This window comes from Pavona decussata, unplaced genomic scaffold, assembly GCF_977016875.1.
Source record: "Pavona decussata unplaced genomic scaffold, jaPavDecu1.1 SCAFFOLD_58, whole genome shotgun sequence".
Lineage (NCBI taxonomy): Eukaryota > Metazoa > Cnidaria > Anthozoa > Scleractinia > Agariciidae > Pavona > Pavona decussata.
This window is the reverse complement of record NW_028145480.1, coordinates 1,962,501-1,973,476: the sequence shown is the minus strand read 5'-3', so window position 1 is coordinate 1,973,476 and position 10,976 is coordinate 1,962,501. Positions and strand designations below refer to the sequence as shown.

The window sequence follows — 10,976 nt, the reverse complement described above, 5'->3', positions numbered from 1 at the left end:
CTATAAATACAAAAATGGACAATAGATATTAATTAAAATAGTAGCATTGAAGAATGCTACTGGTTAAACAAAAAGTTTCGCACGTATAGAGTCCGTTTGAGTGTTCAAGCAAGGCTTAAGTTTCTTGATGTACAGCATTTCAAATACCAAACAATCAAATTTGCTCTGACACTTTCTCAAGATGTTAAAATGGCCATGATTCAATAGGTGTTTGCTCCCGTGAGCTTCAAGAAAATGTTTGCCAATTGCCGAGTTCTTGTGCTCAGCAACGCGTTGAAAAAGGTGTCTGGCTGTATAGCCGACATAATCTGCATCGCACAGATCACATGAAAAATAGTAGACAACGCATTGCTGATTCACAATCGACGGCTTAACTTCCCTAGGCTTAAGATCATGTTCTAATTTCCTACTAACAAAAACTGGCTGCAATATGGGGCCAATCTTATTACTTAGGTCGTTAAATTGCCTGCGAACCGCATTGGCAGCTACTTGATCCTTAAAAGGAAGGATAATTCTGATCTTACGACCGCCTTCAGGCTTCTCTTCCGCTGCCTGTTCCGATACATTACGAAGAAAATTACTAATGATGGAATCTATGAGAGCCCTAGGATAATCTAGGCGACTGAAAATTGAGCGCAATTTGTTACATTCTAAATTGAAAGCTTCTGTTGTGCGTTGTCTACTATTTTTCATGATAATAATTGTAGTCTTTATTCTGCCAACAATTACCAAACAAACAAAAATAATAGTAAAAAAGTAAGAATGGAATAGAACTGGCTATGGTCTCCAAACTTAGGCTATGTCTACACAATGCTGGATAGCATTTTATGCTGTTGTAAAAAATACTCCGGCCTGGTATGAACAGAAGTGGCCCAAAACCACCGCCATCTTTCTACTAGAATCCAATCCTCGCTCCTCGTTGTTGACTTAGGTTTCGGTTCGATTCTCGGTTCACACAACTCAAGAAAGTGTCACGAAAACCTAGCCGATAAGTGACGATTCACTTTCAAGAACGAAGCATCGCAGCATCGCTCGGGCACAAAAATCGGAAAATTTGAGAAAACCATCTGGGGTTCAAAAGCAAAAAGGCTATGCCATTTTCGGTTTCCAGCGCATTGGAATCTTGTATTAGAATGGTACAGACGTTTATGGGTGTAACGTTCATATGAAAACAAGATACCACGAATCACACACCAACTCCCCCCTCCCTTCTTGGAAGTGATGGCAGCTCGTTACACATTTAAATTTATGGTACATTCACAGACTGAAATGCTGGTAGACGATTTGAAGGTCGTTCAAATTTTTAAATTTCTCTGACCCTTACAATTGTCTCAAATAACTGCCGAGCTTATAAAGGAAAGAACTTTTTTTTCACAGTTTCTAAACTTAATAAATGTTAACATCAAAGCGCAACAAAATTGTATAAGGAAGGAAACCTGCCAGTTTCTATCCCAAAAATATCACATAGCCATATCAAAACAATTCTTCGTACCGAAAAGTCACTTTTAAGCTGCAAAGAGGTTGAAATGAGTCAAGAAACAAAATCATTTATTTGTTTGACGGGTTAGGTAAATAACTCCAAAGTTAATATTCTGGGCAATTTTAAGCTAAACTGATTTGAAAGCTTGGATGCGCTCCTATACTTTTTTAATGTTATTAAATTATAACTTTTGAACAACAGTTCAGCTGAATTAACACAAAGAGTGATCTCTCTTTAGACATCGTCATCGCCACCTGGAAAAGAAATAATATAAAAACACCAATTAAGGGGCATTGTCATGGTGATTTAGCTGTACCGTATTTATTCCATTAACCGCCCACCTTGAATAAGCGCCCACCCTGAAAGCTCAAAAGTTAATAAGCACCCACCCTCGAACAAGCGCCCACCCTGAAGGCCCAAAAAGTTAATAACCCACCTTCGAATAAGCGCTCACCCTGAAGGCCCAAAAAGTTAAACAAGCGCCCACCCCACCCTTTCCCAACAAAACAATGTCTGTACTAGCCCAGTGTGAAGTAAGACGAGCTTCAGTTCTGTTCCAAAATTGGTCAGTTAGATACGGTGGTCAATGAACTTTTAGATTGTTTATGGTTTTTTTCATGTTGTTAGCTCTTGCACTTTGTTTTGTCTTGTTGAAGCGAACTAAACTTGTTATCCGCTGTTTTTTTATACTCTAAAAATGTTTCCGCTTGCCGAAAATGTTAGGAAAATAATAAGCGCCCACCTTCGAATAAGCACCCACCCTGAAAGCCCAAAAGTTAATAAGCGCCCACCCTGAAAGCCCAAAAAGTTAACAAGCGCCCACCCCACCCCTTCCCAACAAAGAAATGTCTGTACTAGCCCAGTGTGAAGTAAGACGAGCTTCAGTTCTGTTCCAAAATTGGTCAGTTACATGCGGTAGTCAATGAACTTTTATATTGTTTGTGGCTTGTTCCTGTTAGCTTTTGCACTTTGTTTTGTCTTGTTGAAGCGAACTAAACTTGTTATCCGCTGTTTTGGTATTCTCTAAAAAATGTCCTCGCTTGCTGCAAATGTTAGAAAAATAATAAGCGCCCACCTTCGAATAAAAGCCCACCCTTATGGGCCCAAATTAAGGACGGTGCCTACTATTGTTACTGCGCATACGTTCTGCGCATCTCGAGATACTCAGGTTTCCTATGGGTGGTGCCTACTAATACAGGAATAATTTTGCGCGGTTTAAAACTATACGGAGAAAGCAGAACTTAGCAAGTGCTTTTGGTATCTCAAAGGAAAATAAGGGGTAACCATGCATTTTTCAGAGATAATTAAGCTTCAATTTAGGAAAAAAATCCCATACATTGCTTTATATTTTGACGCTTTTTAGAGATATTATTGCTTAATTATCTCTGAAAAATGCGTGGTTACCCCCAATTTTCTTTTTGGATTCCAAGAGGCCTTGCTAAGATCTGTTTTTCCCGCATAGTCATAAGCCGCACAAAAATACTTCGGTATTAGTAGGCACCGTCCTTAAATAAGCTCCCAGGGCGTTTAATCGAATAAATACGGTAAGTTGGGCAAAACGGCTCAAATATTTGACAAAGAACCTTTTTTTTCTAACATGAAATTTATTTTAGACCGCTGGGTAGAAAATACTGAGGGATTCCTCCGAGAAAGAGCAAACTATAAGCAGTTTTTGGCGACTTCTCTACAAGACACAGGAAGAACTTGAAAAAATTGGTCATTTTTTTCAAGTTGCAATCCATTTCCATCCTAGCCATCTACAGCCAAAGATAATTTAAAATTCTAGTTAATTTCAGTGCACTAGAGGGGTTATTGCTCACCGAACTAAATCATTATTTTGACCATTCCATCAATTCAAATATGTTTTTTGATTATTCAAAGTGACACCCCGAAGAAACAGGTGACAACACTGCAACTTTAAAGGGAACCTCTGCTCGAAAAACAAATGATAGCGAAAATCGTATCTAATTTCAAGCACACTTGAATGTTATTTCTACTTGTTAAACTAAAATTTAGAATTTAGACACTATTTCCAACATATTAGGAGCATTAAGAGGCACGGTACGGTACATTCACACTATCTGAAATCCCCATCGAACTCAAACCCGTTTCTCTTCAGTTTTCTTATTTTTTCGGGCAGTTGTTTAGTATTATTAATTACTGGCTTTCTCGTTCTCGGATATCTCGGGATCAATCGACCTTTATTACGGTAATGTTAAAATTTGATGAAGAAAAGGTAACAACAATCTCCCTAAATTGCTATAAAAAGCATCTTATAGTCAGAGGTAGGGGAGCGAGTAAATGGGGCAGGGGGCACTGGGACACCCCCCCCCCCCCTCCCGCTAAGTAGGAAACTTCTCGATTGTTCTCACCTTCTTCCTGCATTTCTGAAGTCCAAAGCGTTAAATTATCTCTTAGAAGCTGCAAGATCAGCGTGCTTTCCTTGTATTGGCTCTCAGCACTCTTGTCCAGTTCCCCCACCGCTCCATCAAAAGCTGCCTTAGCCAATCGACAGGCTTCATCCGGGGAATCAAGGATTTCGTAGTAGAACACGGAGAAGTTGAGTGCCAAGCCAAGGCCGATAGGGTGCGTGGGAGAGAGATTCGACGCTGCTTCTTTGGCCGCTGTGTAAGCGTCAAGTGCTTTTTTCGCTGGATCTTTCCTCTCCTCTCCTTGTGTGATCTCAGTTAGGTAGCGATAGTAATCACCCTTCCTGGATACAAAAAAGCAATAATAGCATTTATATTTTACATGTAATTTATAAATGACAACAATGGTGGCCGAGCTGATGGGGTCATGTGTCATTGCAACAGGAGAACATAAAAGAGGCGTAAAAGCCTACTTATTTACATGTGAATCTCTGCCTAAAAGCCCACTTTTAACCAACTCTTCTATTTTACATCAATTTGACTCTGTTAAATTAAGGTTTTATGGAGAAGGTGAGAATGCATCGGTGTATTTACCTTTCTCTTTCTTTACTTGAACCTCGTGCAGTTAAATTCTACTCCTACTTTGGTGCCACATTAGACAAATTGAACGAGTTAGAATAATCGCGACATAGTACTTATAGGAGAACGTGAAGTCACTTTTGACGTTTTCTTTAGCGTTACGCCCTATCAAGACGCCACCTACCTCATGAACATTAACATGCGAGGATCTTTCTTCTATTTAAACAAAATTTTATTGTTGACACAAAAATATTCAGCTATCATGTGTGGGCATTGCTATATAAACAAGAAAAGTGAGGTTTGAAGCTCATTGTCATTTTTTACTGCTGGCTAGAGGGGTGGGTGGCCGGGTGGTTATGTAAGAGGCCATTTTTGAGGTTGAGGAAGGGGGGTGCAGGCAGAGACCACCATCTATTTTGTGGTTTGGTGGGTCCTGTTCGACTATAGTAGTTTTGGCCACTTCCCTTAGTGGGTTTTCATTGTACTGTTGAAGTAAACTCACATTTTGTGGAAAAACACTTTGGACTCGTCCTCCTCGGCATTCGGTATCAAGTATTCATCTAAAAGTTCCAGAATTCCGGCAGATATGTCTTGTATTTCCTTCTCTATCTTTTCTTTGTACCCAGTAACAAGCTGTTTCTGGTTAGCGTTGTCCTCGTGCTTCTGTTCCAGGCCGCCAAATATTCTCCATGCCGCTCTTCTTGCCCCTATGACATTTTTGTACGCCACGGAGAGCATGTTTCGTTCCTCCGTTTCCAGTACTTTAGACATTACCACTATGCTTTTCATAGCTTCCATCATATCTAAAGACCAAAGGAAAGTATAAGGGTGGGGTTGGTAGAATTTTATCCATCGAACTGAATTACCCACCCCTCTAGCTCCCTCTAAGGGGAGTCGTACTATCCTCCTTCCGACAGGAGGGTAACATGACTCCCCCAAAAACGATTACGTGGGAAGCTACTCTCCCCTCCCCTCATGAAAAAACTGAATACAGTCAACTCTCTCGTAAGCGACCACCCTTGGTGCACGACAAAGTGGTCGCTTACGGGAGCTGGTCGCTTACGGGAAAGATCAACAAAATAAGCGTAATTTTACCTTAGCAGCTAAATTAGGCAAATAGAAACTAACTTATTTGATTTTTTCACATTTATTCATTCTTCTGATGAAACTTTGTATAACATTTCGGAAGAGATCTAATTATAGCCATCTTCTCTGTCTGTAAACTGTTATTATCTGTCAGCAGTCCGGAGTAGCGTCATTAAAAATTGAACTTTTGTCACTTCTAAGTGATGATTTCATTAACTATCATACGTGATTATGTTGGGTGGTCGCTTACCAGAAACAGAAAACAAAAGAATATGTGTAATTTCTGGCCTAAAAAGTGGTCGCGGTCTCTTAAGAAATTGAGTGGTGGTCGCTTACAAGAGAGCTCTTGAAACAGTATTTAACTGAGAAACAAAACGGTTGTTTTCGAAGTGGTCGCCTACGGGGGGTGGTCGCTTACGAGAAGTGGTCGCTATGAGAGAGTTGACTGTAGTCACTTATCTGCATGCCACAATTGGCCATTTTTATGATGGCGTCACTTTACTACAACTACCAGAATTCATTTCGTTTTCCTTTTCACTGATTTCAAATTTTGTAATCCCAGTGGACAGCAAAGAACAATGGCTCTAATTAGCATGAGAAAACAAAAAACTGAAGGATTCTGGTAGTTGTAGAAAAATGACTGACTGATCATTCCTCAATAAACTGTTTCACATTGTATGTCTCGTGATAGCGTAGTCAGAATATGTCCTATACGGGGATTATGTCGGAGGGAAAATTTATGTCGACTGGAATACCTTACAATAAGAAGTATTAGCTTCAAAATTCCCTTATTTCTTAATGATCTCAGGGCTTGGAATTCACCAAGCGTTACGTTTCTATAAATCTAACTCGTCCTGGTTGTTGACTCAAATATTGAGTACTGCAGGATGTTCTTCGGAGTTACTTTCGTACTTTACTTTGTTACCAACTTGATCGCTAAATTTCCACTGGTTATATTTAAATTACTTTCGCGACATCTGATGACACTGGTGGCTTAGCACTGAAAAAATTTAAATAAGTAAACTGTGGTACTTCACAGACGGGTATTCTCCAGTGCGTCCGTCACCACAAAGTGACCAGAATCATGCACAGGCCACCACTCGCCGTCACCTTAGTGAACGTGTCAAATTGTAAAGGTTACGTGCTGAGCAATTTATTTGAGCGTGTGTCGAGTGTGTGTGTGGGCGGGGAGGGAGGGGTAGTGGTAAGGGGAGTGGGGGTGAAGGGGAAGGGGTGTTCGTAAAAGGGATATTTATCACGGAAAGCTTTCATACATTACTAGCACTCCAGAGGTCTTGAATTCCTGCTTGGAATTATCCTTCGAGCCTTAGGTTTTCAATAGTTTGCAGTGAAAACGGCTTACGCATTGTGTGATTGCGTTACCTTTGGATTTACACGAGCGCTTTTAATTTATGACGTAATGAACTGATCCCCGAACACTGATAGTCCCAGGGGTTAAAGGCCACTTTTTCATGTTCCCACATTTTAATGTCTGGAACCCATGAAACTGTGTAACTTGTCTATACTGCTATTTGGTTTGATTCTCTATAATTAAACCCGGCATAGTAAATCGAACCCAATCGAACTAAATTTCAATCGATCTCAATCGAACTCAATGGAACTCAATCCGTGGATTGAGTTCGATTGAGTTCGGCAATCGAACAAAATCGAAGTCACCGAAAAGAAAAAAAAAATCAATCGAACCAAATCGAACGTTCGATTTTCGAATTCGTGTTTTGTGTAAAACAGGAAAACATTGAAAATCTCTAACCATCTTGGAAGCTCGATGTACTTCAGTCTGGAGTATAGCGCACGAGGTTTTCGTAAACGAAGAAATTACGCAGAAATGGCTTCAGATGCGCTGTGGATTGTAAGCTTCAAATGCGTAGTAAAAAGGCTACCCGGAATGCCGCTTTGACGCTAAGGATGGCGAGGTTTTATAGTAATTTGCTTGTATTTTTGCATAAAAGTAACCCTTCGATTTGTCATTCAGCAATTGTAAGTTAGCGAAAAAAGGAAAGGGTACGACAATTTCGGAATACGCCTGCGGGAATAATGATAGCTTTGTTCTGTTCTGTTCTGTTTTCTTAACTGCCGTGGACAGTTTATAAATGGGGTTTCTGTTATTGAATAAATTGTAACGAAGCACAAGAAAAACCTGCTTTGATGGGCTTGCTTTGGGCTTACTTTGTATAGGTTTACCAGAGCCAATCAAACTCAATCAATTAAATTGTGTTCGATTGAGTTCGGTTTCCGAACTCAATCGAACACAATCAGATGGATTTAGTTCGATTGAGTTCGATTTGTTCGATTGAATTCGATTTGTTCGGAAATCGAACTCACTGAAAGTCTGGTGTTCGATTTCGTTCGATTGCCGAACTCAATCGAACTCAATCCACGGATTGAGTTCGATTGAGTTCGATTGAGTTCGATTTTCGAACGTTCGATTTACTATGCCGGGAATTAAACCAGCGTATATTTCCTTTTTCTTATCTGTTTATGTTGGGAGATTCTTAATACATGAACTAGCGTATCATAGGCAAACTCAGTAACAGGTAAAATGTTCAAACCCATTGTTTATTGAGCCCTCTCCCCAGGAAAAGTACAGTCAATACATTAGCCCCCTTCTGTCCCCTCCCCAGTGTTACACACGACATCTGAAAGCAGAAAAGATTTCTGACCTTGCGCAATCGTCAGACAGCTGTCAATACAGTCCTCATTTATATTGGCATCAAATATCAAGTAATCTAGTCTGCGTTTTTCACGTTAAGCAGGTTAAGTCCCCGTAAAGCTATTGTTTTCAGCTCCCCTCTTTCAATCGCAAATCAAGACATTTCAGATAGTTTTATTTAAGTTTATTTAAATCCCCAGGTAGTATGCTTCTTCAGAAACTTATCCCCGAATACCAAATGAACCTAGACGAAAATTTTGATTCCGATTTAGAAATGTTATTTTCCTCCTTGAACGGTCGGAACGAAGCAAGCAGAAAAAGGGCAGATTTTCTGAAATACGAGCACCTGACATGGCCTTAAATTGGACACCGGAGATTAAAGCATTCATTGCTTTAGCGGATGTTTGTATAACTAATTGTGCGCTCTTTGAACAGGTACCCAAGCTAGGAGAGTACGAGGATTTGCGTGAAACGCGGAGCCACTCGCGCTTCGATCTCGCATCTCGCGTCGCGTTCCGCACTCATAGGCCACTGATAATTATGGTAACACTCTGCGTACAACTGTACTTACCATCGTACCGTTCCGCCTGCTCGGCAAGATTTGCTATAACAAGAAGTTCTCCTTTGTCTTTGCTTTCAACCATCGCGCCACCTGCTATGCATAAAAAAAGGTGAAAGAATAGTTATCACTGCGCATATGCCAAGTTAAGGCTCCAGCGAGGGCTAACACGCTGTTCTGGCAGTATAGCTTTCCTGTCCCAGTAACACCAAGAAGCCTACCGGCCGCGAACCCGGTACCTGCCAATCTCGTACCCAGAGTCCTCAGGCTTTTTGGTCAGTGGGTAGGCGCCAGGAGAGACTCTGGAGAATTTGAAAAAATTTAAATTTTTTTGATTGGCTGCTCTGTATAAGCTCCGTCACGGCTTCCATTGTTTTACCGCAGAAATCCTCTGGTATCAAATAAAATTACTCGTACCCCAGAGTCTCTCCTGGCGACCAATCGCTGGCCAAAGAGCCTGGGGACTCTGGGTACGAGGGTTCCTGCATGTTTAGCCAGCAAGTGGGGTTGTTGGCTTGAGGAAAATACTCAAGGTTTATTTTCAATCAGTTGAAGGTACTCTTGTTTCTTCTCTTTATACTTCTACTACTACTCACACACTTTGCTTTTGCTTTCGCGCAGCTGACCAGATACCATGCCCAGGCTCTAGTGTGAACGAAGCCTTAGACCACCTTTTATACTATAAGACGCAAAATGATATCATAATATTTGTGATACTTTTCAAATATTTAATCTAGTTCGCAACTTTCTAAGTATATAGATTTAAATTTATATAGCTTTTAAGGGTGTTTTGTATAGATATAGCTTACTTAAGATGTAGAATGATTTATATGTCAATTTTATATACGTATTCTAATTTTCAAGGGCACACTTTAATTGGAGTCTCACTCTGTTGTGTATCCCTCGCCACTGTATTATCTTTATGTGGTTGGTGAAAGCCTTAATAAATAAATAAATAAATAAATAAATAAATATATAAATAAATATAATCCGTACGGGGCGAACTTGAGCAAACATTTGTTGTGATATCTGGGGTGAGTTGCATAAAACTTAAACGTCGGGCGTAAATGCTATCGTCACACGTTAAAATACTGAATGTGACTGGGCTGAAGGTCTGGCGTTAGCAGTTACGCCCGACCTTAAATTTTATGCAACTCACCCCAGGTTATCATGAGACGGGCACAAGACGGATTATGGGTCTGGACGAACTTTTTTCGCTAGTGCGTCGTTCCGATCGTGAGTTTAGCTACGACACGCAAACCAGACGGACTACAACATTGCGTCCAAGTTCTTTCCAGATGTGCTATGCGTACAGTTTCTCAGAGCGTAGCCCAAATACATAACCTATAAATAGTCAAGAGGTTTTGGAAATAACGAAGTCCATTGCTTTGTCAATATACTGCTTCTATTTTTAGATAATTTCTCTCCTTTTCAGTCCTACACGAAGCTCTTTAGTAAGGCCTGTTCCAAACGTCGCGCCACTGCTACTAACTAAATTCAAGAATTTCATTCGACTTAAAACACGGCAGTAACACGACGTTTGAAACCGCTTAGTTCGGCACGACTATTTAGCACGACAATAGCACGGCAGGCCCTGTCGTGCCGCACGGCAGCAGCGCGACTTGCTTTCAAACGGCGTGCTATTGCCGTGCCGAACTAAATTCATAAATTTTTGGGTTAATTTTGTCGTTTTCTATATTTTCTATATTTTAGAATTTGGCGCGACTAAATTAAATTCGACGTTTGAAACCACTGGCGTGTTTTTACTGCCGTGCCACTGCCGGGTCAAATTGATTTAAGCTCGGCACGGCAGTAGAGCAACGTTTGGAACAGGCCTGTGCGTGACTTGTAAAAACTGTCCATTGCGTGCGTGATTTTTACGCAAATTTCCTTATGTTTTTGATGGGATTTACATGTTGTTTATTTTGTATAACTTAAGCGATGGAGCATGAAAGTCGTACCGCACGACTACTTATACAAAGCTTTATAAGTCAAAAAAGACAAAAAGATAATGCAGCATTTTACAAAGTTTTACCAGACCTTTTTAATAATAATAGGTATATCCCGGGTGCTATTCGGTGTAGTGTCTGTCTCGCACTGTCAGTAAACGGCTATCAGAGATGTTCGAAAACTTGCTTTGTCTCTGATCTTCTTATTTAGTAAACATTCAACACCACTACTTACTTCACCTTTTCTTTTCGCGCATTTCACAGGCTAAGTTACGCGCAATAA

The 10,976-nt window shown here is 40.4% G+C and overlaps 1 protein-coding gene across 2 annotated transcripts in view; it reads right to left on the bottom strand.

Annotated features, from left to right (window-relative positions):
• Positions 1-1,531: 1,531 nt before the first annotated feature.
• Positions 1,532-10,976, bottom strand: part of LOC146479595 (14-3-3 protein beta/alpha-B-like) — a 10,439-nt gene continuing 994 nt past the window's right edge. Inside the window, exons 2-5 of one of the 2 annotated variants that reach the window (XM_085110466.1) lie at positions 8,757-8,837; positions 4,931-5,231; positions 3,853-4,193; positions 1,532-1,734 (exon numbers count right to left, since the gene is read on the bottom strand). In XM_085110466.1, coding sequence (XP_084966592.1) covers positions 1,715-1,734; positions 3,853-4,193; positions 4,931-5,231; positions 8,757-8,829 — 735 coding nt within the window. In that variant the 5' untranslated portion in view covers positions 8,830-8,837 and the 3' untranslated portion in view covers positions 1,532-1,714. Of the gene's footprint in view, positions 1,735-3,852; positions 4,194-4,930; positions 5,232-8,756; positions 8,841-10,976 lie in introns of both variants that reach the window. The other variant, XM_085110467.1, reaches the window with a different exon arrangement.